Here is a 27,856-nt window from a genome sequence, read left to right as displayed (position 1 = left end):
ACATGAAAAGCACTAGAGGCCATTGCTGGAAAATCTCAGGATGCAAAACAAATTGTCTAGGCACCTCTGTACTTTTTCCATCATCTCTGCACGCACACACACACACCCTTTCCTGCTGGCACACTGGATTCCACAGCACCTTCCAGAGGTCAGCTTGGCACTGACTCCACATTCCCACTGAGTTTGCCTTGTCAGGATGAGCAGACAGGGCTCATAAATAAATTCTGATAATTTCCTTAGTTTGGTTTGACTGAAACAGCACGGCTGCTTTTTTTGTTTTGGTTTGGGTTTTGGGGTTTTTTTTTGTTTGTTTTGTTTTGTTTGTTTTGTTTTGTTTTGTTTTTTATAAAAATCCAAGAAAACTTAGATTGGTGCAATCTTGGAAAATGAAATAAGTGGTGACGTGTGCCAGCTGCAAAATACAGCAGGACTTCACTCATTCACATGGATTCAGTCCAAACACACAAACTAGGCAGCTATCCTCAGAAAGCTCAGATCCAAGGGCTATGTGAAGGCTCAGATTTCTTCATTTACCTGACACCTGGGGGATATACAATGTCAGAGCTGTGGGGATATAAGAAAAAAAGACAACACAGTTCTAGAAAGATGATAGTTGTTGGCAAAGCTGGGCTCTTCTTGTCCTGGCACTGATTTGCCTTTTTTTCCCTTGCTACCACATGGACATGTGTAACACGAGGACATGGATAACCTCCAGAACAGCTGGACTTGCAGACAGTGTATATCCATAACTGTAATGAGCTGGGACTCAACAGGCTGGGGTAGCTTTGCTTTACAAGACTGGACCTCAAAAGTCTGCCCCTTTGCTATACAGGATTAATGACTTTCAACATTCATTTTTGTAAGCAGCTGTGACTGTGATATTGTTATTGCTGCATGTCACTATAAATCATCACATTTTTCCAAACCTTCTCTTCAATTAGAAGTTAAATAGCATAAAGGAGTGGAAACTACAACCACACATGCAACAAAGAGTGTTAGAAGCAACCACACCCAGTGCTCCCCACTATTCATACCAGTTCCAGGGCTTCTGCACGATGTAATAAAAATTTACTCTTAGACTGAATGTTACACCTGAGGACCAGAAAGCACCAGCTATGAACTGCTAAAGTTCACATTCTTCATTGCAAAATGAGGGTGTTTATGAATACCCACTTGCTATTTAAGAACAGTGAAGTGCAGAGAGTTTAAATGTTTTGTTACCTCAATCATTAGAAGAGTTGGGAAGTGCAGCAAGAGTGCCCAAAGACCAATCAGTCCTTGATCTCATTACATGAAAAACATCTTCCTCAAGACTTCAGTTACTACTGACATTACCCCTCTAAATGTACCAGACTTGAATTCTGGTACTAGGGCCATAAAATGGAATTCAAGGCCCAACCCCACCTGGGATCACGTCCTGCTCTTGGACCTGTACTGCACAACAGCACCATGAGCAGAGCAAAGCCACAGCGAGGGGACGTGTCAGGCCAAGCCATGCTCACCCCAGTGCCTCACAGGTCATTAATCAGGAAGGTCACCAATCTCCCCTGAGACCCCAGCTCAGGGCTCAGCGAAGGCACAAGGAGCACAATAATTTTGGATTCACTCCAGTGTTGCTTAAAGCAGAATTTGGCCCTGCTCTAAGAGAGGGAGACAAAAAATTACATTTGACTTACTTGCCTTTGGAGCGAACTAGACAGATTTCAACACTTAAAGGGATTGCATTTAAATCATCCATGGATTTTGAAAACAACATTATTGCTTGGTATCATAAACAATTCCCAATTTTTAGATCTTCCTGGCTAGACTCAGTTGGAGCCCTCGTAGCAACAATTCTATTAAGGCTGTCAGGGAAATGGAATTGCAATGAACTGGTATACATTTTCTTTAAAAGTTATAATGTGACAAATGTTTTATTTTAGCTTCTCTTGAGGATTTCCTGGATATTAAAAATAATCTAAATGTAGTCACTGGCTGGCATTAGCATAGTACTCTAACTGCCTGTTTCAGGGAAAGCAGAGGACTGTATTTTCCCAGCAGCCTTTCACAAGGTGCTGTTGTAAATGTGCTTTGTTATCTAGAAGTACCAAGACATCACTGGATAAAAAGGTATTTTAACTTCATGCTTTGAAAAACTAATTCTGCCCTTTCTTGGGCTGAAAACAATCCACTGTCTTCACCACAAACAGGAAGGATTTACACCAATCAAAGCAAGAGGAAAATCTGTCTTTTTTCCTGATATATTGACCTCTACCACTCTATTTTAAATTCTTTAAATTCTTGATTTTCAAATACAGTTTCAGGTACTCTTAACTTGTCCATTTTCATACTGTCTTCCCAGCTCCCTGATGCTCCATCAGTGGTAGCAATAGTGTGGATATGACAGTCATGCACACCTTATCTACTGCATTGCACAGCTCCATAGAAGTTTGGTGATGAGACTATAACATGGGGCAGATTTTAAGAAAAAGATCCAGCCTAGAATCCACAGAGCAGACCATGGTGGAACTAAAAGCTGAACACTGAAACATCTGACTAGAGTTACTGCAAGATGCTCTAAATGAACTAGATGATCTTTAATGTCTCTTCCAAACCAAACCATTCTATGATTCTATGAAGATGTCCTAACAGATACTAAATTCTTCCTAAAAATATAGGACCTTTTTTGTCATCTACCAAATGAAATCCTCCCTGGGGGTGCCACAGACTCAGGATACTTAATACAAGGAGGAACTGGTTGTGGATCCAGTTTAGAAACAAAGAAAACTCACAATGTATCTCTCAATTGCTAGGAACTGATTTGTGGTTGTTTTGTGATGGTGAATGGGACCTGATTCTGTGTAAAGGGAAAGGGATGAAGTTGAGGGAAAGTATTTTAAAGGCCCAAAGTTCTCATTTCTGCCACAACTTTGAGAAAGTGTTCTATCTTTTGCAGTCATTACCTCAGCAGTTTGTGTTAACACTACATTCCTTTTCTGAAATCTCAGAAATGGCTTTACCTTATGTTTTCTGGAAAGCAATATAGCTGCTCCTTAATTTGCTTCACCACCACCAACCAGCAAGACAATAGTTAATTACAGAAAGGAGACAGGTAAGAGCTCAACTGCACAGAGCAGCCACTGCAGCATGGAGCACTCATCCAGCCTTAATGCACAATAGAAATGCAGGGGATGTGCAAATTCTGCTTCCCACGACTAGCAGTACCTGGAGCTGGCAGCTCATAAAACCTGCACACAGCCCTGAAGTCATGCAGGGAAATGAAGTGTGGAATAAACCATATCATGCAGTGACTAGAATGTCACCTCACACTGCTCAAAATCTTGACTAAAATCTGTTTCTTGCTGATAACATTGTGAATACAATTAGCTAACAGCTTTAGAAAGGGAAAGCAGACACTTGTTTCTTTTCTCTCTGCTAATCATTTAAAAACAAAAATAAAATAAGGCATTAGTTAGTGCCAGCTCTCTTATCTACCTCCATTCAAGTGACAGCACAATGGGCTTTCAGTGAGGTTGTTCAAAAAAAGCTCTCAAGAGTGCATTCAAAGTCAAACTGATTTTGTGCTAAATATTTTGGGGCAGATCCTCACTTCATGTAAGGAAGCAAGGTCCCAGGGACTTGCCAGACCTGGGTTTGCTGGGTTCCAGCTAAGAATAGTTTTCGCTCCCAGTGTGGCAGGCTAGCAGGCAAAACTGACACCAGTGTGGGATTCCCTCACTTAACACATCAACACAGAGATCTCCAGTGCAGGCTTTTCTTCCTTTATGGACCACTTTTCTCTACAGCAGAGATGCAGTGGGCACAAATCCCCGGGGATCCTGCTCACCTGACTGGTTTTGGATTTGATCTCCACTGCCTCTGCAGGCTGCCAAGGGGCACACTGCAACAGCAGGGGTTTGGTTGAGGTCAGTATTGCATTTCTGAGGTGACTACCCCAGTTTTCTCCTTTACCTCATTTTGGTTCACATCACAGGGCTGACGCCTCAGGTTTTAGCTTTTATATTTTTCAGATTCTGTACTGCTTTAGTGTGTACTTCTGCGCTTTGTATTAGGGGATGGTAAGCTCTCTTCACAGAGTAGGTAGACAAAACAATTCCTTCTCTAGCTGGGGACCCAAGGGCAAATGATCCAAATTTCAGGATTTGGATCTTGAGAGCCTAAGAGCATAAACAACAAAAAGAGAAAAACAAGAAGGATGGGACTTCATGGGCTAAAACTATAACTGGACAATTAACTCCAATATGTAAATAGACCAGAACTTATAAAAGTGTGAGGCCCTGTGACCAGCCACTCATTTTGTGACCATTTTGGGTTCACCTTGGGTGTAGCCCTGGCTGGGCTCTTGTGCTGCCCCAAGTGTATCCATTGAGGCCTTTTAATAAATTCTTTAGCTCTGTCTAGTCTCTCTCTGTTCTAGGTCAGCCTTCACAAGGCATCAGGGCCACTCTGGAGCACACAAACTGCACTATTTTCAGATGAAATAAAGCTGGAAGGGACAGGTGTGGACCTGACACACTCCACCCCCACATTTAAATCCCCACCTCCAAGGTAAATGTAGCATGAAAGTCAAGTTTCAGAGTACAGCTCTACACCAGTCAGTCCCTGCTAAATGCCAATTGAAACACCAGTCTTCTGGTGGCTTCTACAGATGTAGCTACTTGCATTTAATCAAATTAATTCCACTGCAAGCTGTTTTGTATAAACAACATAGCAAAACCACAGAATTCAAGTGCTGAAGGAGTGTTGTCAGATCATTTTCAGGGAAACATTTTTTGTTCATGTTCATTTTCTGGCAGGGAGAAGCTCATAGCCGGTATCAAACACCACTGACTGCTGGGATGCTGTTTTGAAGGAATCTGTAGTGGCACTGAAAACCAGAAAAGCAAACTCACATCTTTCAACCTCTTCCCAAGATACATCAGTCTTCCATGAGTGGCAGATCTGATGGGCTGACAGTATAAGGACCTCTTCATGCCCTGGCAGTCCTAACCCTAGAAGGGATGAGGTCAGCCTGAACATCTCTGATGGGAACAAACCAGTGACTAAGCCCTCCAGCATACAAGCCATGATCCTGGGCCCACTAGTGTTATCAGGAGCTTTCCCAGTCTGGGATTCATCCAACCAGATGTTGGCATCTGTGCTGCAGATCCTGCAATCAGTGTGCTTGTACCACCAGCAGAGAGAACCCAGTACATGTGAGGCACAACTTGTCACATGCTAAAGCCCATGTCTGAAACAGGTGAGAGAAAAATCCCCAGCAGTTCTTTGCTCTGTTCATCAGTTCTGCAGGGAGACAGCAGGGCCAAGCTCTGACAGGGAGGATGCCTTGTGCACACACAGAGTCAGGTGGGCTAAATGCAAACCCCTGTGACTGTGACAGGCTTCTGATATCCCCCCAAATAATAAACAGGGGTCATAAATCAATATATCCTCAGCCTGCAGGGATCAGTCTTCAAAGGCCTCCGAGCTGGTGGAGAGATTATTTTTGCATGTACACATTACAGTGACTCCTCCTAAGAGTCACTGTTCCTACCAATGACTGTCACAATGCAGGCATACTGTCCTGCTTCACACAAGTGACACGGACCAAAGGCTCTGCCCTCAGGTAAGACAGCAAACACCTGTCAGTGCTGCTGGTTAGGACACTGTGTATACATGCTACACCACGTTTGTCAATGCAAAAGAGACACAGGAGCCAATGCTCAGCTCAGGCTGAGGAGAAAGCAGATAAAGAGACTTTCATTTAACCACCCCAGACTTGGGATATGTGGCAATCGTGCTCACAAATTTGCATTTTCAAGAACCAAACCAAGATTTGGTATTCTACCTTAAAAATAAGAACACACTGCAACAGAAATGTATGTCCTTTATTAACAACTTTTCAAAATAAATCTGAAGAAAAAAAGTCTTTGGTGACACTATCTATAAAACCAACCTATCTTAGATGGTAAACCTATGATGGTATACAGGTTAATGAAGTAAACCAAATTATATGGCTTTTAAATTTCTCATTCTCTCTTTTTCTCTCACTCACACATTTGCTTTAGGTTTAATTGCACCATGTTGTCAATAGTCAAACAAAGAGGGAGAAACACTTTAAAAAAGATGTGGCAGCACTATGAAAACATTGGTAATGCATTAGAAAAATTTTCTCAAAAATGTACATTTTATACAAAATAAGATTGTATTTTTGTTTGCTTTTTTGCTTTACATTTGCCGATCTAAGAATTCCCATTTCAGGTTTCCATTCTCATAATCCAAACACTATACATATTTTCTCTCAAAATAAATATACAGAATTATGTACAAGGTCGCAAGGCCCATTGGATCATCACTAACCCACTGTGAAATAATCACTAAAAACACTGTGAAAGAGTGGGAGGGAGCATCTCAAAGCATCTGATGAGTCCCATACCCCCCCAGCCTCCCAGTTTAACCCTTGCCTAATTTAACTCCCTCTAATTTAATTCCAACTCAAAAATGTGTGTGAAGACGGTTAAAATAGTGGTATAAAGGCCAGCTTGACTTAGTTTTAAACAAGGGTGAGATGTACAAGATTTTGGAAGATGCAATTTTATTTCCAGTAGACACCAGCTAAGACCCTGCGTGGGGCAGGTCCCTTCTTGGAAGACCACAGGTCCATCCTGTGAAATCCCACTAACGCCCAGGGAAATGGCTCTGTCAGGCTGATGCCTTTGAAGGCCACATTTCCAGAACAGACATCAGAGCCTGCCCAGGAATAGAAAGAAAAAAAAAAAAAAAGAAAACAGAAGAGCAGACAACCAAACCACCCTCTGCTGTTAAGAGGATGTTTAAGTGGAGGAATTAACAAATTGTTATCAATTGGTAACAGATGTTATGGCAAACTTTGACTATTCTTTTAGTTTCAGTAGGGGAGTGCAAAAGAGGAGGACACAACATTTTTTACTGGGCATGTAAAGATTTAAAAAAAAGTCTGACTCTACATCTATCTAGCTCTTTCTTTCATTGCTTCAAATGATGACTTCCATTCTCCAAACGACATCTTTTGGTAAATGAGCTATTTTAAAAGGCGCTCATTGGTGAAAGATTAATTTCTTCGCCAAAATTGGCTCTAAAAGAAAAACTGCAACCTGAAATTGATCAAATCCATGATGTTTTCCAAGGGAAAAGATCAAAGTGCTCAATAGCCATGCATCAGCACACCAGTGTGTTCACTATGAAATTATTACAAAGCTTAAACATTCACATCTATAAAAAGGTATGGTAATCATTAAAGATTCTCACAAAATAGAAAGAGGGCAAATAAAATCTTGTGCAGGCCCAAGGGACTGCAAGGAGTGCCAGGCACTTTCAATCTTGGATGTTTGCCCCTATTTTTGTGTCGCATTTATCTCATGCAACCTTTCTCCAGCAATAGATCTCATTCAAATTATAACTGGGATGGGTTTCCTTTTTTTTTTTTCTTCCTTTAATAAATTCAATTAAAAATTCATCAGTTCTCCCAAACTCTAATCCCTACTTCTATTCTGTTTTAATGGCATGGATCTATTCACATTCATCCACCCATCTCACCCCTGATTAAATTAAGGTCAGTAACCTTTACAAAAGGCCACATGCGTAACACTCAGTCAAGTCATCAGGCATTCAAGTACCTGTAAAGTAAAGGCTAACATAGCCTGGTGTTAATGAAAAATAATAATAAAAAAAACCTACAAAAGGAGCAACAAGGAATGAACCTTGTTTCAGCACCATCCGAATTGGGAGAGGAGAAAAAAAATTATAAAGAACCATTAACTTGCACCTAGAACATGAGAAAAGAGTGGTTTCATTCACTAAGGAAACAACACAGCTCTGTCCAACACAGGTAGAAGTGGGAGGCTTTGCCTGCTGTCCTTAGGAGCACTGGCCAGTGCTGGCCACAGCGGGTGGAACACAGAGTCTCTGAGCTGGGTCTGTGTCCAGCCCTTCCCCTGCATCCCAGGGCTGTGGACACGGAGACCGACGGCTGAGAGGGACATTCTTTCCCAGCAAGACGACAACACCCGGGTAACACAGGGCAAAGAGAAACGCTCCTACCTATCCACATCCCTTCTGGAGCTAAGCCTTCCATTGTTACTTGCTTAATTAGCAATCAGTAAACACAAGGGGCCTTGAATCACACTGAGAGTGAGCTTTAGCACAGTGTCTTTCAGTCACCTCAGAAAGTGATGGTAACAGAATGTCAAACAGCTTAAAATCTTGGCCTGACTTGCTGCACTCCAAAAATAGTTACTCCCTTTCTAACTGAAACTCCAACCCACATACACCCAAATGGCATTTACTAAAACCCAAGCAGAACTGTAATTTTGTTTTAGTATGGGTTCCTCTCGTTGGCTACAAACCAGTGACTGGTTCCCAGAGGTGCGGATGCTCTTGTGGACATGGGTGCTCACAAACCTGCACACAACACATGAGCAAAATGTAAGCCCTGCAAGCCTCATCCAGGGTTTGGCACATTCTCCAAAAATTGAGTCTAAGGAGAAAGTTTATTTCAGTCCTTGAATGAGCTACCTTATTTCCAAGTCATGGGAGCTATTGAGTCACTCACTCTGGAAAATAAAATCACTGGATTTCACCTTGCCATGCAGATCACCGAACACAGACCTGAGAGCACAGGGAAGTGAGGTTCAAATTCATACAAGATGTGGGCAGCTGAATTAGCAGCTCACCCGAACACAGACTGGAATATATCCTGCTCCCCTTCTCTCCCTGACCTTGCTGCCTCTTTATGTTTCTCTCCACGTGCTGATTTAACTCTCTAATATGGTATTACAAAAATCTGATAAATCACTGGACAGTTTTCCACGAGTTTAGAGAGTTGAATGGGCTCACAGAAGCATGTTGGCTATCACCATGGCGGAAGGTGTCAGGTGAGACTGCATGGCCAGGGACTGGGAGAGCAACAGAAATTGAGGGAAAAGTGGCACCTCTTCTGTTCAGCAGCTTAAATCACTAGCTGTAGTCTCACATGTTTTGGCAGATTCCTCCAAAGATTTGGTTCAGATTTACAAGGGCATGTAGTGATAGGACAAGGGGTAATGGTTTTAAATGGAAAGAAGGTAGATTTAGATCAGATATTAGGAAGAAATTCTTTACTGTGAGAGTGGTGAGGCACTGGAATAAGTTGCCCAGAACACACTGGAGGTGTCCAAGACCAGGCTGGATGAGGCTCTGAGCAACCTGGTCTAGTGGAAGATGTCCCTGACCGCGGTGGGGGGATTAGAACCAGATGATTTTCAAGATCCTTTCCAACTCAAACCAATCTATGATTCTAAAACAAAATGCCAGGAACCTGATAGTCCTGTCCTAATTTGATGTGCTCTGTTCAAATATTGCAATACATATGCAAAGCAAAACACCCTCTGCATGTCTTTACATGTCAGGTTGCATTCAACATTTAGTAATATGTACTTTTCACTTTGACAGCAATTTTCTGTTTAGGGATAATGATCTTACCAGCAAGAGAAATTATTTAAGCTTCACAGCATTCTCTCTACAATCAGTAACTATTACTTTGACAAAGAGGAAATTGAGGCATGCCCTGGTTATGCAAGTTGCTTAAAGCTGCATATTAAATTGGTGCCTGAGCCTGAATGAAACAGGTGGTCATTCTGGTCCAATTACTCTTCATCCCTACTAGATGGGACTGATAGTGACTGAAGAGTCACTACTCTTCATCCTTGCTACCAGACTGCCTGCTTACAAAGAAGTGAGGTATAGAAAGGCTTGCTGGTCTTCTGGGCATCAGCACTAAACCCTCTTCCTGTGACTTAACAGAGCTCCTCTTGGGGTGGAGATAATTACAGAGCACCCCAAAATGTGAGGGTTTGAAACATTTTTAAAGTGCTTATTTTCTCTCTTAGCAAACTGGAATGGCATCTTCCTGACCCAAATCACTGCTTCTGTTTTTGTTCTTCAATGTAAAGAAACACATAAATAAGCAAAGGATTACAAAAAAAATAAACAACCAGAATATTTAAATTTAAAAATACTTATATTTGAAATGCTGAAACCATTCTGGAGCACCAGCAGCACTCATCTTTCAGAAGCAGGTTTTTTGTGTGAGTTACCCTGCCCCAAGCATGCCTGGGAGCACCACTGGTGCCAGGACCCAGTGTCTGACCATATGCTTTACTTCAGGTGTCAGACCTTCATGAGGGAATGTCGCTATATATTTGCACTTAAAAAAAAAAAAAAAAAAAGAAAGAAAAAAAGAGAAAAAAGAGAAGCCCATGCTTTGATTTCAAATAAGCCAGTTACAGGCCAAATTCCTGCATGCAAACACCAATTTGCTTTCTTGCTTTCCATCAACACTCCTTTTACCCTAAGAACGAAGCTACTTCTGCATGTTTAGCTGCCAAGAGGCACCACTGCCCACAGCAGGGACTTGCACAGGCTCTGGGTGTCCCACAGGACCACGAGCTGGCCATGCCGACTGCCCCAGGGTGCTCTGCCATCCGTGGGCAGGGACACTCAGATGTGCCTCTCTGAGCACTAGACACGGCCCTGCAGCCCTGCTGTGCACGTGTGTCCCTGTGCTCCATGTCACGCTCCTCTCTCCCTTCAAGGCAAGGCTGATTGCCTTTAAAACACAGGTCCCCAAACAGAAGGATCTACCCTCTCATTTGGCTCCTTGGTGGTTCTCCAGTTTTCCAGCTGTCCAAAGGATTTCAGCCACAGAGGCTGCTACTGGCTTGGGGAAAACAGGAAAAAAAACATTGGTAGTAAATGAGAAATATTAATACTTCAGTTCTGTCCTGTTTGTGTTCAATTTGTTTCTGAACCTGCTGCATTTTCCCCCAGTGAGATTCCAGCGTTTAACTGTGCAGAAGAAAAGGAATGAAAATTGCATTGACAATCAAATGCATAAAAGAAAGAAATGGCAGCTCTGAAATATTCACAACCAACACAATTTTGATTAAAGAAAGAACTCTGTTTTTAATAGGGTTTTTTTTTTTTTTTGATCATTAAAAAAGTTTAAACCTGCATAGCAATCATTTCAAAAATAATTATTTAATGTTCCATAATGAAACTGTACACGACCTAGTCCCAGCGACAGCAGCGTGCCGGCGTTGGGCGCAGTCCGGAGCAGCGGGCCCCGGCACCGGGACGCGGCTGGCGGGGCCGGGCGCTCGCCGCCGGCGGCACAGTCTGGCTCCCCCACGGGCGAGGGCGGCTCGGCCCCCTCAGCAGCGTCCTCAGAGTCGTTCAATGTCTCGGTACTTCTTCCTCAGGATGGAGACCTGGTCTTTAAAGAGGACGGGGTCGAGCCTCATCTGCGAGTGGATCAGCGGCATATAGCCAAACCAGCTGGCAAAAGTGTTCATGCAGCTCTGCCGCTGGGCAAAGTGGTCGGGGTCGGCCCAGCGCGAGGCCCGGGACGTCTGTGAGGAGAGGAGAGCAGAGGTCAGAGTCGCCTTGGCACACAGGATGGCGGGGATGACGGGGATGCGCGAGCCGGGCCAGGCAGACACCGCGGTGCCCGGCCGCGCCAGGGCTCGGGGCCGCGCGGCTCTTGGCAGCTGGAACCTGCCTGGGGGGCTCAAAGAGGGGAAGAACACCCTGCCACAGCAGATCCAGCGGCGTCAGCTGCACACCCCTGACTTCCCAAGGAGAGCAGAGGACAGGGCAGCGTGGGAACATGAGCTCAACCACAAGCCAGCCTGTGGAACACACCACACAAGCAGCCCTCCCAAATCTTGTCAGTGCTCTATTTCACCCCATCCCTCACTCTTCTTTTCTTTAAACCCTTCAGCTATTTCAGAGATACAACAAGTTCTTAAAAACCACCAGGAAAAAACAGAAGGACATTGCTTTCGAGCAGAGGTGCACACCCAAGGCCAGGCCAGTTGCTGCCCATGGTCTTCAGCCATAGGAGGAAAATAAACCTGAACTTTTGCAGTTCAGATCTGCAGGAATTTATAAACAAGTAATTTCAACCAGCTTGTAACTTAGATGTCCTTATGTGCTTGGCATTACTTGTGTGTAGGTGCCCTGCAGTAAAAAAAAGCAAGGTGCTTTCAGGCCAAGTCCAGTGCATCCGACAGCACTGTTTCACAGACTCAAAAAATGGAGTCCAAGACTACATCATATTAAACTCTGACCCAAGGAAAACACCATGTAGTCTTTGATTGCATACATGCAAAATATTCTGGCATGATTTTCCAAAGTTCAGGGCAGATTTAATCCCTGTGGATGTCTATTGAAACTCGGCAGCTCTGGAAAAAAAAGGCCCTAGCGTTGTTAAAGCTGCTATTATTTTTTTTGTTTGTACCTAAAGAACATTTATAAACATAATAAAAACATTATTTAAGATAAAGTAGGAATATTGAGAGCCTAGGGTTTTTTTGTGCCACCTCCCATGCATCTCTCTATAGCACTTATGTTTCCACTATACTTTAAAACAAATATAAATTGATAAAGTCAAAGGATGTAAATTAAAACATGAATAAAAAGATAAAGTCAGGGACTTGCCAAATGACTGTGATACCAGACTTGATATTGGTCCAAGGCCTGTCCAGTTTAGCTCAAGTGGTAGGTTATAATGTGCATTGATTACAGCCTCCTGATTATACAGAGCCATTAAATAGCAAGCAAAAGCTTGTTGCTAGAGGATTATAGCAGGTATTTTGGCCATTAACACTGAATTTCCATATGACTATTCATCTCTGTCACAACACTGAGGTTATGTTAATTTTTTATTTGTCTTTCAAGGAATTATGAACATGGCCCATTACATTTCCCAAAGCTGCAGGAACAACCTGTCTTTAGAAGAGAGTTATAGTTCATGGCTGACTCAAGTCACCCGTGCTGTAAGATGAAAAATGAATGCTCAAGCTCTGCCAAACAGCCAAAGCACAGCCCTGTGGAGAGGTGAAGCTGAAGCTGGAAGCATTAGGTGCTTTCTGGATGGCACCTTCTTGTTCACAGAAGGTCTCCTGGGCACCCAGATGAGTCAGAATTGCTGGATGCTACCAAAGCTGCCGATACGTCAGCTGCAAGCACAGTGACACAGAGATAATGGAGTTTACAAACTGGCATGGCAATTCCCCAGTCAAAGATCTGAGTAATGCTACCAGGAGAAAATGGGAGGGGAAACACGAGGGCTCTTCTTTCACCTGCCCCCCTAGAAATCATGGTGCTGTTTGCACTGAGATCACAGACACCGTGGCAGCATGGATGGGAGGCTGCTCAGCATTGCAGGTTTTGCAGGATTTGCTGTTCCCCTCATTGTTCTCTCACATAGGATAGGAGGACCAGTGTCCCCACACTACCATGTATCCCTGTTACTAGAGGTACTTCTGCAATGGCAGAAAGCTTATCCAGTAACTGGAAGAGGACCTAAAGCAACTACTTCATGGCTGCTAATGAGTGATGGCATAACTGTGGGATAAAATGTTCCCTGTGGGGAAAAAACACTTGCATATCACAAATTATCTCTGTTGTGACAGTTCAGTGTCAGTGCTTGAATCACACTATGTAATTTAAAATAGCACAGGGACAGCCTGGTACATTTTATTAATTAATAATAATAATAAATAGAAAATCTTTCTAGAATTTACTTATGCTTCTAGCATTGCATGACTAGGTCTTGGAGCTAGAATACTTAATTAGAAAATTAGGGTTTAATTGGAATTCAGTCACCACAATCATCAGTTCCAGGAGTTTAGGATCACCATGAATAACACTATGTCATAGAAGTATGAAGGGAAGCAGCATTCACAGTAGATGTTTGCCAGTTTTCTTTTTTCTTCATTATAATAAGCATATCTAAAGTCTATTCACAGTTCTGCTAAACTAGAAACTTCAAAAATATTTGGCAGAATTGTATCACTCTGTAAGCCTAACCTAGAAGTGAACCTGTTACATTATCAATACACCCCAATTACTAAAACATGCTGTGATTACATACCTGTCCCATCATGGTCTCCTTATACTGTTTTTTCTGTGTGACTTTGATTGGAGGCAATTTTGTCACGGCTGACACCAAAAAATTCATTAGAATGTCCTCACAATTGGCCAGTTGGTCCACCATATTCTTTAGGCTGGCAGGCAGGTAATGAGTGTACAGGTAGTGATAATATCTGAAAACCAACAGCAGTGTTATTAATACAAGTCACTGGGCTTTCAGGTATCCAGGACATTTCCATCTCAGTTGAGACCCGAGTTTTGTACTCATCTTCCAATACAGCACTTCCTTTCTTTGATCTCACCCTCCAATAACAAGGGAAAACAAATCAGTTTTTCATCAAGACAGTAAATAGTGCTAAAGGAGAAAGAGAACATATACCTTTGTTGCAACCACATTGAAAGAAACAATGTAGGCCTAAGTATCAAGATAATGGATAAGGAGGAAGGAGAGCCCCACTGTGCTACAGTGTGATCGACAACACTGTTGAATTCATCCTCCGTATTTTCTTTCCAAACTGTTCCATTGGAAATAACTCGTATTAGAAGTGCCCTACTACTGTTCTTATTGTTGAAATTATTCTCCTTTGGGTCTATATCATCCCCTGTGGCCTGTCTTCTCCTTTGTAGGGGTGTGGATAAGAGATTCCAGAATTTTCTGTTTTATTAAATGTAGAGAGGACTTTGGTCTACTGAAGTTCTAACAACATAGGTTTTCTCCAATGTGCTGCAATATGCTGAGCTGTCACATGCTCATTGTGCTACATTTGTAGAGTAGCCAGAAGACTTTGCAGTCTGTAGCTGTCAGCCAGCACATACCCAGAGCTGGTCTGGAAGTAACCTCCTTTCTGCTATGCTACAGGCCATTCAGCCAAGCAGCTTAATGAATTTGGGAACTCTTTGAAGTATGTAATTCCTGATGTTAAAAAGAGCAGTCTGACTGCCTCAAAACACAAGTGACTTCAAAGAGACCCAACAAGTGCAGTAATGATTACCAGATCCCCAGAGCTAAACCAAGAACTAAAATTATTACCCCATAAAAAGTAGACCCACTTACTATCTTTTCACTTTTTCCCCTCCCCAGAAGAATGTTCTTCACATCCCACCCCCACCCCTCTTTACTACTTTGTTTCATACAGAAGAAGGATAGCAGATGCTCTGGATTCTTACTTGTGGTAAATAGCAGCTCCTGTCAATACCATGGAATAGTCATTAGTCCATTTGGAGGTATACCCCCACCTTTCCTTAGTGTTGTCCCAGAAGTGACTGCGTGCAGGATACCCTACAATCCTCTCTGGAAAGCTCTGCCAAACTGTAAAGGCAAAATCCACCTGTGGACAAAGATACAGTCCAAATGAATATCAAAACTGTTTCAACAAATGTCAACAAAACAAAATACTACCTCGCCACTAATTCGCAGTACAAAATCTTGGAACTGTTGCAAAACAGTAATTCTGTGTATTCATCAGTAAATTAAACTGACTGCTTGACATTTTGCCCTATAATTATGCACATTTTAATGGTTCCTGTTAAAGAGAGTCTAGAGCATCACAGCATTACATTAACATTTTCAAGTTTGCCCTTTACATATCAAACCTTTTCAAGTTACAGAAAGACTGGGTGTAGGTGCATGTATTTATACCTCGATGCAACACCAAGGGGTAATAGCCATGTGGTAAACTTAAATTTTGCACATCTTTGTACATTGCACCTACCATTTCATCACTGTTAACACAGAGTTTGGAAAATCAGGAGTCAAACACTTTAAATGGTAAAGGTGGCTTAGTGAGAATAAAACAGGCAGTCAGTGTGGAGTCCTTTTGTATTTTCCAACTGCTTTGAGCCTTCTGAAGACCATGTCAGTCATACTTTCAAGACTGTCAATATGATCAAAAAGGTTCAAGATATAGCTTAATGAAGAGGAAGATAAAATTACCATTTAGTTAAATGGCATAAGGAGCCTAAGCTTTACAAAATATGCTTTATATTGTATGAGCCACAAGAGAATGTCAAATGCTGCCAATGGCATTTTTTAATTTTATTGTCTTGCTGTAACTATTTTAATAACTCAAATCTCTGAGAATTGAGAAGTGACATTGCTACCACCCCATGATCCTACCAAACAAAATCTAGTGATATGAGGAAAGGGATGATCGAGATGAAAGGGATGATTGCAAAAGGATCATCAGCATTATATTTGAGAAGAGTTTGGTAAAAATATATATGGAAAGATTTTATCAATGGTTGGCAGTCCCTCCCCTTCAACTTAAGACTTTGGAGCTCAAGCTAGACTGAAATTTTTTAAGAATTATACACAATTCTTATTGTCCTAGTCAAACCCCCCAAAAAAAGGGCTTTGTTTCTGTGCTGCACATTAGGTTCCCCTCAGTACCAGAGGGACCTAAAACATCACTCAAAATTGTTTGAAAAGCCTTCCAAGAATGCAGTCAAAGTTAAGGGTGTAGAGGTTAGATAAAGAATAGCTGCTCTGAGAACAGTCCCATTTTGTGTTGATTACTGTCAGACTTCTCACATTTACAGTGTTTTTATGAAACAGAAGAGTCGCACATGGGCTGAAATACGAAGTTAAGGCCTGGTTATTTTCTTTAAAGTTGTTTCAAGGAATCTGAGGCCAGCCAGAAAGACAATGTGCACAAACCAGTTACCGTTGTGATAGCTCTGATCTCATCCAAATCAATACCACATGAAAGAACGGAAGGGTTTTTTCCCTGTAAAGGCCTTTCCCATAAAACATGACATCTGTTTTCTTTAGAGAAGTCTGAGATTCTCAAACTTAAATAAATAATAAAACTGGTGCACCCAGTGCCCTCTCTTGTGCTTTCAACTATCTGCCATTGCACTAGGGAGATGCACTGAAGTAAGTAACCACCCTAAAACTCCCTTTATTGAAAAAGCCCCTCAGGTCTCATCCTAAGTAATTTCCAGCAGCACTGCCACCCTCAGCTGATCACCAGGAAAACCCAGCCAAGCTGGCAGTCTCTTAAACCTCTGGATCATGACCCACACTGATTCCTAATGACTTCCCATGCACACACTCCCCTGTGCCTGTGGAACAGCTCCTCTCACAGAAGAATAACGTGGTGTTCTATGAAGAATGGAAAACCTTTACTACACTGGGGACAGACAGTCCAGAGGATGTGCCTGGTGACTGCTGCTCTTGATGGGAATGTGATTGCCTCTGACCAGGATTCTAAACTGCCTTTTCTGGGCCCTGTAGCTGTGCCACCACAACCTTCCATGAGCAGCTAGTTTCAAAGGAAATTTCACATCACATTGGTGTAAGCTGTACCGTGGGGGAAGTGAAGCAATAGAGAGTTCTCTCTTCATGGAGAGCCACCAGGCAGAGCTGCTGGTGCTGGCACCTGGCAGAGATACGCTGGAGCTGCAAGGTGGGGTCTAGCAAGACCTGGCCAGCTGGTTCTGTCTGCAGCACAGGGACCAGGGGGCTTGTAGAGCAAATACCCACTGCACAAACACACAGGATCAGCTGCAAGTTGCTCACAGGAGCAACAAAGAAAACAAAGCAAACTACCAAAGCCACAAAGAAAAGTGTAGGTTGTCTCACACAGCAACAAGTATTTGTGCTTCAAAATGTTTAGATCAAAACATGGCCAAGTGAAACGAGAAACACTATTTATTTCATAGTTCATATGTGTTCCAGAAGCCTGTATGACTCTGAAGTTTGTAGGATGAACAAATACCAGTTAAAACACAACAAAGCCTCAATTCCTCATGGACTCTACAGGCCAGATTGCTGTAAATACCCTGTCAGTGCAATGAAGTCCCTTAGAGGTATTACCAGGATACCCAGAGCAGCCGAGATGGGACCCTTCATCCTGAACAACAACCTGCTTAGGAAGTCCAGCCCAAGGAGAAATGTCTTTTATTGCTTTGGGGTTTCTTTGGACTGTACAGGGCTTTGAACACAAGTGCTTTGGCAGCAGTCATATTCTTCCTCATCTAGCAGAAACTACCAAGGTGTAACATTGGTATCAACAGGTTCAAGGTCAACTATTTCTTTCATTTTTGAAGCAAAGAGGGCTACCAAGGCTGTTTCTTCAGCAGTCTAACCACAACGCAACATATGTACAGGGGAGAAGAGCAGTTGCGATCTCATCCATTTAGAACAAATTCAGTAACATCTTAAGGTATATAGCAGTGACTGAAGACTAATGTCACGCATTTCTTCACTGATATATAAGTACTGGCAGCATCAGTGAAAGATCCCCATTACTGACAGAAATGCATTTTTATGTAGGTGAAGTGGGGAGAGCAGAATGACCATGGACATGGAGGAAAAAAGGGAAAACAAAAGAAAATCGAATTTTTCAAGCTATTCCCTGGCCATCATTAATAATGTATTTCCCAAATATTGCACTCTATATAAACTGTCATTGGTTTCCCTTGTGGTTCTCAGGAAGAGGTTCTAGAAATCAATACTCATCCCAGTTGTAAAAATTGGTTTTCTACAGTATTTTTCTTTTCTTAGTGCTATCTTGCTCTTGGCACAGACACTCGAGCACCTAAACTAGCAAAGTGCTCCAATTTTATGGGCTGACACAATGGGGAAAGAGCATTCCTCAGTAAAATCTGCACTAGGGTGGCAATGCTGTCTTCTGGAGTGATAGCAGTCGCCCTCTGCTGAAAAGCCTTCCCCCTCTACCTACATGCTCTACTGATAATACGGCGGGGGGAAGCTACCCCAGTCAGAAAAGTGAGAGCAGAATATTAAAGCTGACTGCTCTTGGCTGCCCACACCCGCCTGCAGCTATGTTACTAAAATAATAAAGAACGGAAGAACCATATGCTAATGATGAGCCAATTAACCAGGGCGAAAAGCTCTTCTGATGGCAGGCAGTGGCAGGGTTGCTTAAACAAGTGCAACACGTTACATCTGAGGAGTGTAGCAGGAAATCTTGTAACATTTGCTCGCTGGCAAAGACAAGAGAAGAGCATATCTGCTGTGCTCAGGCTGAGCCCAGGAGCCAAGCAGACTCCCAAGACGACAGAGAGCCTTACCTCGGTGGTTGAAAGCACGGTGTCCTCGTCCAGGCTCAGCACTGCGTCTGTCACTATGTTGTCGTAGGGCAGGAAGCGACTGCTCATAACCTGTGGGTATTCAAGGCAGGAAGGGGAGGAAATACAAATCACTTGAAGGACTCATTTCCAAGACAAATACTTAATTTTATTCCTCACTCTTATTTCCTCTTGTCTGAGGTACGTGGCATATTTCTGTCTGATGGAAAGGACCCTTCAGCTCAAAAGTGTGTGAAGGAATGTCATTTTTGTCAGCCCTGAAGTCAGCCTATACTTTCTGTCTGAGGATTAATTTTTGAGTAGGCCTCCCTCTTTGCAGCAGGCTGCTTTCCTTTAGTGACAAACTGCATTGGTCTGTAGTGATAATCAGATGTACCTGCAGCTTCTTTGTGGAGGGTATTTTCCCTGGGGGCTAGGACTGTCCCTCTGCTCTCCTACAGGGTGTGAGCATCAAAGGTAATGAATGCTGAGAAGGACTTTGCAGCCTTCATAAGCTTACACAGCTGGGAAACCAGAGCCCAGGCTGTGTGTGAAGGATGTAACACTACCAGGACGGTGCAACGTCCTCCATCAGAAAAGGAGAATATGCTAAAGAACTCGAGCTTTTAAAGCTCAAATCAAGCTTTATCTGCAAGAAGAATTATACAGGTATTGTAGCATTTTAAGAAGTCACATTCTTAAATGGCCTTCTAGTACCTGAAGGGAGCCTGAAAGAAGAATGGAGAGGGACGTTTTTTTAACACGATGTAGTGACAGCACAAGGGGAAATGTATTCAAACTGACAGAGAGTAGGTTTAGATTAGGTATTAGGAAAATATTCTTTACTGTGAGAGTGGTGAGGCACTGTAACAGGTTGCCCACAGAAACTGTGGATGCCCCATACCTGGGAGTGTTCAAGGCCAGGCTGCACAAGGCTCTGAGCAACCTCGTCTAGTGTGAGGTTTCTTGGTCCATGGCAGGGAGGTCAGCACTAGACAGTCTTTAAGTCCCTTCCAACTCAAGCCATTCGATATATAAAAAACATATATATAGAATAAGCTTTTTAAAGACATAGCAGGACAGTCCTCAAAGCAACAGGAAATAGATGGGAAAGCTGGGTCATAAAGATAACAGCAAGAAATGAAAATCCATATGGTTTCTTTATCAGACTAAATAGCACCTTTTGAGAACTGATGGAAGAATAACAAGGACACAACACAGTTTGTTTCCCTCATTTGCTAGGAAAAATAGCCTGGTTAGTTACTAGACTACCAATTTATTATGCCAAGAAAACACTTCAAAGGTCAAGCCCAGTAAGAGGAATCCACTGTATGGAAACAGGGACACTGAGTAGTTTTACACAACCCTCCTAATTGACATGGTCAATTCTACATACCCTGCAACCTGTTTGGGAACAAGTCTTTGGAATCTATGCCTTGATTCAGAGAAAGATCTATCTCCCTAATCAAGATGTTCACAATGTCTGCCTGGAGAGCATCCCTTCATCATTATGATGGCCTTGGTCCAGGGTGGCAGGGCTCTAATGACTCTAATGAAGAAGTGATCTAGCTGGGGCTGAGGGTTTTGCTTTGCTTGCACTAAGATGAAGCAGAGCAAGCAGCCAGCAGAAGACCTATGTTCTCATCCCTAATCTTTTACAGATTGTGCAAAAGTTTTAAATATTACAACAGTCAGGACTTGCCATGTTTTTTTTTTTACAGCTAACATACCATTTTGTAAAATGGGTGTTATAATATTTGATTTCAAGGGAAGAGTGAAGGTTTGGTAAAGGCAGACCACCATGATCAGCTGCATGAAGTACTGGTGACTGCCAGCAGGCCTTGGCCAAGTTTGGAGATGAAAAGCAGTTCCTCTGTGCAACCTTTGAACTGTGTTGCTCTGGCTCTGCAAGCTTGGTCCAAAAACACAGCTTTGCACATAAGAAGCCATTTGGCATATGCTGGGATATTAGAGGGAAGAGACTGTCCACTATAAACACACCTTTGTGTACTCAGGAGACTCATTTGTAATCTAAACAGTGCCTGGGGCCAATTTCTACAAACATTATAGAGCTGGTCAGAGATTTCTCCTCTATCTCACCTCTGCTAGTTTTACAAAAAGAAAATAAAAACACCCAAGAACATTCAAAAGGCTCAGAAATCTCTACAACCTTTCCTGGCCCTGCAGCAATTCTCCTGATACTGTTTACGTGGCTAGCTAAGGCCAGAGCCTTTAGCTGCCAACCTTGCAGGGCTCTCTGTCTCTTGTTAAGGTGACAAGGAGACAAGACCAAAGACAAGATTACAAATTCAAAATAGGATTGTACAGGCAAAGCAACTGAAAGTTCCCTTTGCCAATGTAGAGCTCTGGAGCCAGCTGACAGAGACTGCAGAGAGGTCCAGCTCAAATCTGTTTCAGATTCTAGAAGCAAGATGTCTTGCTTCTCTCAGGCCTGCATTTGGAAAGGATTCATCCACTTAAGTGAGAATTAAAAAAAACTCTTCTCATCTGATGGCATCTATTTTCACTTTGTGAAAGTACAAACAAGACATGTGTGTTGCACAGCAAGAGATGACATGGTGATTTAGTTCCCACACAAGTGTTCTATGTCCCTTCTCTTTTTTTTTTTTTTGATGGTAGCAGTACCTCTCAAGGCCATAAAAGAAGACACTTTTCAAAGGGAAGTTCTCATTTTTAACTCTGCTTTTGAGTCCGCAGCTGACCCCCAAGTCTTGCATGTGACTTCTCAGACTCAATGAGTGCAGCTGCATCACTGCTTTCATGCACCTGCAGAGAGATGGAATCTCCTACGATGGGGTCAGCACTTTCTGCTGGTGGGGTCACATTTCAAAACTGGGTCCTACCAGTGAATCCCAGATTCAAGGCACTAATTGTCATGCTGACGATTTCTGAGTGCACAGGGCCCATGCATGAAACACGAATCTGCAACTAAGCTGGTACAAAAGGCCAAGGAATAGAAGGGAGCTGTCATTTTGTTGAGAACTACAAAGCTTTCACCAAAGCTGCTGAAAAAATAAATTCCCATCCCGTCAGAGAATGTAGGCAACCTTTTACCATTATCCTCTCCACCTACCTTGCTTTCTCCTTCAATGACTATGACAGGCACAGAAGTGGCAGGCCAGCGGTGTTTGGCTGGGAGGGGTTTATCACAATTCCATAAAACAATAATCTGAAAGAGAATATTGGACCATGATCAAAGACATTTGTGGCAATGTGGCCCATATTCTAAGGTCTCAGATTTCCATACAGACATGTTAAATTCAGGTTAGGATTTTCAAAATGAAAAGCAATGAAACAAATCTGCACAAAAATAACACTTCTTACATTGATTTCACCCAAGATGGCTACTTATAATACTTATATACTTTGCCTCTCAGGCAAATATAGGCTGGATAGGAACTTGGGAAGTCTCTGTCTCAGCCATGTGATACAGATGTGACTGATTTTCTGTGGCTCTCATTAAAGGCAAAACTGCTTGTGACACTCCACTGCAAGAGGGTGCTCCTATTGAACTCCTCAGAGTTTTTATTTAGATAAGCCAAAATCCTGGCACTGATGAGATTAAAAGTCACAGTGGGAGGAAGGAATATCATGCAATGGCTCTAGAGGCATAGGCATCCTTGTGCAGTTTGCAGCACACACAATGCTGGTCATTAAAGTGCATTCATTATTTTACCTGTCTCACGTAACAATGGGTTTAATTACTATCTCTATTCCACTTCCATTATACTCAGAGTTTTTATTTCCCATGCATGTAGGTCACAGACAGTAGAAATCTCAGAGGAAAGAAACATCAGAATTGAAACAGGGCTGAGTCACTAGGCTCCACATTCCTGGCAGAGTGGTTTGTCTCTGCTGTGACTGACAGGCAAACAGTGCTGCTTACCTGTGCACAGTACTGGGACTTGGCTACAGCAACCAGGAGTTTCAGCACAGGCTGAGACTGGGAAACCAGGGGAGTTACTGCATGGATAACGGCAGTGAATGTGGAAAGAGGCTTCAGACCTGAAGTGAAGAGACACGTGTTCAGTAAAGACAAAATTGCCCCAGTTATTACAGATTAAAGGACTTTCGGGGATGGAAAAAACAATCTGCACTTAATGCAAACCTTGCCAGGTTTTTTTAGGTCATCTCCCTTCCTCTTAGATACCAGATGCTTCAGAGGAGATCACACTTCCCTTTAACTCCCACTCTGCGCCTTTAACTTCCACTCTGAAATACTGGACTCCAAAACAATTATTTCCTTTTCTTACTCACTGTTTCCACAGATGTTCTGTTATCTCTTTTTTTTATCCAGTTTGTCCCACAATATTGACATCTAGTTTGTTCAGCCAAATGTCTTCCTCGACAAAGGCTCTGCTTTGCTGCCTGGCTCTGGATGCTTGATGTTTTTTAAAGATTATCTTCACAAATTCCAGAAGCTTATTCATTTCCCCCAGTTCCATTACAGCCTCTGTCAGATTTTTGCTCTTTCTGGGTTGATTCCTATCCACATGCATCTTCAATTACATTCTGAGTTGATAATTCTGCTTGCATCCTTGCCTTCCATTTTTAAATTTTTGTCTTGCTATGATTTGCTTTTTTGCCTGGAATAACACATCCTACTAGTGCCTATCCTTCATTACTGCTCTCAACCTTATCTAAATTTATCAGTGTGGGGGGATCATAGTTGTTTTTCATCAGAATTAGCACAGAAACCTTCTTCTCTCTTTTTTACCACAGTAACTGTCAATTTTTAGCAGGTGAACAGTACAGATCCACACAAGTGGGATGGCACAGGCTGAGCCAAAAGTAGCAGCAGTCTGCCAAGCAGGTTCCCTTCAGCCTGGAGGCACATTTGCCTGCAGAACTCATTGTCCAAGCTCTGCTCCAGGAAAAAGCCATGAACCTAAGCCCTATTCATTCCTTCTAGTGAGATTCATATGAAGACACAGAATGCAGAGTAAATCCGTATCAAGTGTGCACTCCAATAAAAAGTGTCCTGGGTAAATTACCACTTTTCCAATTTTCCAAGAACAAATAAAAAAAGAAAGGAAAAAGCTATTCCTCTTATGTCCCCTCGGGCCATTAATGGGTCAGCAACTCAGGCATTAATTACCAGTAACTGAAAAGTATGAAGGAACATACGGGTTTTTTTTAAAACAATCTCTGCAAGCAAGAGGCACATGATGCATGTTGATGAGTCAGAGATGTTACAATCTACAGTGGGCAATGAAGATTGAGACAGGATAAATGAAAGGTATCATTAACTAGAAATGAATGGTAAGTCACTTGGCACATGCTACTCAAAGACAAAACTTCAAAATTCCACTAGAAATTCCAGATGCTACTACATTATAGCAAGGATTCACTCACCAAGATTAGCATAGTAGTAAGGAAAATCTCCCAGATATGAGGAATATTGTGGCAGTACAAATAACCCTCCAGGATGTTTGTTCCATATTAAGCTGTTACGTGATATGTGCTTAAATATTCTGTCCTGAATAATCTGGAAAACAAGAGAAATAATGATTTTTAAATAGACTGTCATAGTCACTGGTAGAAGCTTCAGGGACTCCAGCTGACTGGAATCATCACCCATTCTGCAAAAAGCTGAGGCACACAAATTACTAGACACTCCTCCTTGATCTCTTTTAAAAGGACTCAGAACCTGCACACTGACACCACTTCAGCAGCACAGGCTTTGTGCCATAGGTTTTAGAGCACCTGATTAGTCTCTCTGGACATGGGGATCATACAATTTATTGCATTTTATATTTCAAGTCAAATAGTTTGTCTATTTGAGTATCTTAGCAGTTGTAAGCCTGATTAGTTCACTGTCAGCTTTACTATCCAGAACTCAAAGAAGATAATTATTTGAAGATAGCACTAAAAAGTTAGGTAATATTAGGAGATAAGAAGAGTATTCAAAACCAAAAAGACTTTCAGCAAATCAGGCTGCACTAACTGTTAATTTTTTCTTAATTATAAAGGGATATTAGCATTCAGATACATCACTGATTCCATGTCTTAGTTCTGTAACAGTTCCTTGCTGGATGAAACAGATGATCTTTTCACAACTACTGTCTGACCCTATAGGGGGCCAAAACCAGATTCCTAGATTTTTAAGGTCAGAACAGATTGCTAGGTCATCTACTTTATCACCTAGAATACCACAAGCAAAAAAAGAAAAAAAGATACCAGGCTGTACAATTAGTTTGTATTTATGAAATTACAGTTGCTTCACATTGGATGCCTGATTGCAGGAACAAGAGTGATTCTTACACTGATGGGAAATTCTTTAAACTTCCTGCAAAGGCATAACAAGATTCAGTGGTGGGAATTTCTAATAGGACAATTTCAGCCTCCAAAGGTGCAACTTTCTAAGTGCAGTACACTCTTGAGCCACATACTCTTACAGATTTGCCTTCCCTTGGAGCATTAGAAGTTAGCAGGTCTGGAGATGGAATGCTGCAAAGGGCCAGTGGGTGATGAAGGATGAATTTTCCCCCAAGCTGGCTAAGCAGGAATACCTTGCCTTCTTCTGCAGCTCACCTTTTGTTATCTTCCAAGGAGGTTTTCATGTAACTGGTAGTTTATGCAGTGCATAGGGCTTGAGTGGCAAGAACATGTTGATTGTTCTAACCCATGTCTCTGGCCTTAACATAGATGTATCTGAGTGAAACTTCATGTCTCTGAACCTGGACTGAAGTGTAGGAAAACCAAAAAACAAGCAAAAAGACCCAGCACAAGAAGAACAAAAGCAACTGCTGCAGTCTAAACAAGCTAAAATCTCTGTAAGCTACTAAGTTCAGGGACATTTGGTCAATACATTAATAAGTATTGCTACAAGCAGAGGTTTTCCTGGAATTTTTGATTTGCCATGACAAGAAAAGATTAAAACACCAGTTACATTGTGTTAGACAATCCACAGCTGGTGGTAATACATGTACTGCTAAACTGGGGCAGATGTTAAATGCAAGCTTTTCTGAATTTTGCCTACAGCCAATTACCATAGCTAATATGCAGTAATTTACTCACATGAGTAAGTTAATTTAACTTTTTCGTTTGGAATAACAGACTTAGGACCGTAATGCCATCACTGACAAGAATGTATGTGAATATTTCTAGTTGAGAAGTTAGGTGTAAGAGTTGTCAGATCGCCCATATGGCAGTGGGGACAGGAGAAAATACAGACAATGACTGCTGTTTACCCAACTGCAAGTTATGCCACTAAACAAGAGAGAACCTGGAAAGTATTTATTTTTGAGTGTTTACCACAAAGCATAAATACTACAGCTCCTCCATCTTGCTGTCTCAGAACTGGGGCAGAATTGGACAAGTAGAAGTCTGTAAATTTGCCTGGTGAGGAGGTTTACAAAGGCAGTGGAGTTTTCCTGGGCACTGGTAGCCAACAAGGCTGCAAGGCAAACACGTGGCTTGTGTTGAAGACCTCATCGTGCCCGGAGTGCAGCTCCAGTGTGGCAGGGTCCTGGTGCCACTGCAGCACTGGCTGCCTTGGGAGCCCCTGAGCCCCACAAACCTCACCAGTGTGCCCCTGCATCCTCCTGGGGAGCTGGGTCACCACAGCAAAAAAATGGATCACTAATTCATCACCCTCTTGGGCCTACATACGAAAGCCAGCAGTCTCTCAGGACAGACAGGGAAAACCTGGCAGAAAGAGAACTAAAAAGTGTAAAAAAAACCATGGAAGACACCAAGGAATTAAAAAGTACAGTGTACAGTGTTGCACATATTGCAGAGACAGCATCTACTTGGTTTCTCCAATGATGAGGCATGACAGGAAGTTTAATAAGAGAAGAAGGGGTTAGGATCTCTGGCAAGATCTCCTTTTTCTTTTTGGAATGCATTAATAGTCCAATATTTTTGTCTTGCTCACCCTCACACTTCAAAAAGTTCACATATTGTCGTAATCATTTCTGCTTTTCAACAGGCCCTAGCCAAGCATCCAGCATTTCTTTTTTGTACTTTGTGCTGTCCCTCTCCCCTTTTCTTCCTGAGTGGAGGACTCGGCATGCTGTGCAGGGATGTTTTGGGTTTGCTTCAAGAGAAGATGAAGCTGAAGAAGTGCAGATATGCTGGAACATGCATCTGATGGTGGCTGCAGCAGCCCACTGCTGCACTGCCAGAGCTCCCACTCACCAGCATGCAGCAGGCACTTGTGAGCATCACTGCCTAACCCACATCTTGGCCAAGACACTGGGCAGCTCCTCTGTGCCTGCCACAGGGGCTTGCTGGCCAAATGATTCAAACATCTTATTTTGGGCTATCAGCTGCTTGGCTTAGGCCACTGTGCTGGGATAGAGTTCATTTTCTTCACAGTGGCTGCTATGGGGTTATGGTTTGGGTTTGTGTTAAACACAGAGTTGACACTCTAGAGATGTTTTTGTTATTCCTGAGCAGAGCTTGCAGAGAGCCAAGGCCTTTTCTGCTTTTCATACAGCCTTGGTGGTGAGGAAACTGGGGGTGCCTGGAAAGCTGGGAGGAGACACAGCCAGCACAGGTGATCCAAACTGGCCTAAAGGAAATTCCAGACCATATGACATCATGCTCAGGATATAAAGTGGGAGGAAGAAGGAGGAAGAGGAAGACATTTGGAATGATGGTGTTTATTTTCTCAAGTCACCATTACACGTGATGGGGCCCTGCTCTCCTGGAGATGGTTGAACACCTGCCTGTCCCTGGGAAGCAGTGACTTAATTCCTTGTTTTGCTTCATTTTTTATGTAGCTTTTGCTTTCCCTATAAAATGGTATTTATCTCAACCCATGAGTTTTCTGGCTTTTATCCTTCCAGTTCCCTCCCTGACCCTACTGGTGGGAGACCAAATGGGCAGCTCCCTGGGGCTTGGCTCCTGGCTGGGGTTAAAC

General features: G+C 42.6%; 1 protein-coding gene across 1 annotated transcript in view; it reads right to left on the bottom strand.

The window, feature by feature from the left end:
- Nucleotides 1-8,946: 8,946 nt before the first annotated feature.
- EXT1 (exostosin glycosyltransferase 1) overlaps nt 8,947-27,856 on the bottom strand; it is a 177,734-nt gene continuing 158,824 nt past the window's right edge. Inside the window, exons 5-11 of the mRNA XM_021546410.3 lie at nt 24,343-24,475; nt 22,874-22,992; nt 22,061-22,156; nt 18,970-19,059; nt 15,100-15,260; nt 13,934-14,105; nt 8,947-11,405 (exon numbers count right to left, since the gene is read on the bottom strand). Coding sequence (XP_021402085.1) covers nt 11,220-11,405; nt 13,934-14,105; nt 15,100-15,260; nt 18,970-19,059; nt 22,061-22,156; nt 22,874-22,992; nt 24,343-24,475 — 957 coding nt within the window. The 3' untranslated portion in view covers nt 8,947-11,219. The remainder of the gene's footprint in view (nt 11,406-13,933; nt 14,106-15,099; nt 15,261-18,969; nt 19,060-22,060; nt 22,157-22,873; nt 22,993-24,342; nt 24,476-27,856) is intronic.

Source organism: Lonchura striata, chromosome 1 (assembly GCF_046129695.1).
Source record: "Lonchura striata isolate bLonStr1 chromosome 1, bLonStr1.mat, whole genome shotgun sequence".
Lineage (NCBI taxonomy): Eukaryota > Metazoa > Chordata > Aves > Passeriformes > Estrildidae > Lonchura > Lonchura striata.
The sequence above is the reverse complement of the archived record's forward strand: the minus strand, read 5'-3'. Positions and strand labels throughout refer to the sequence as shown.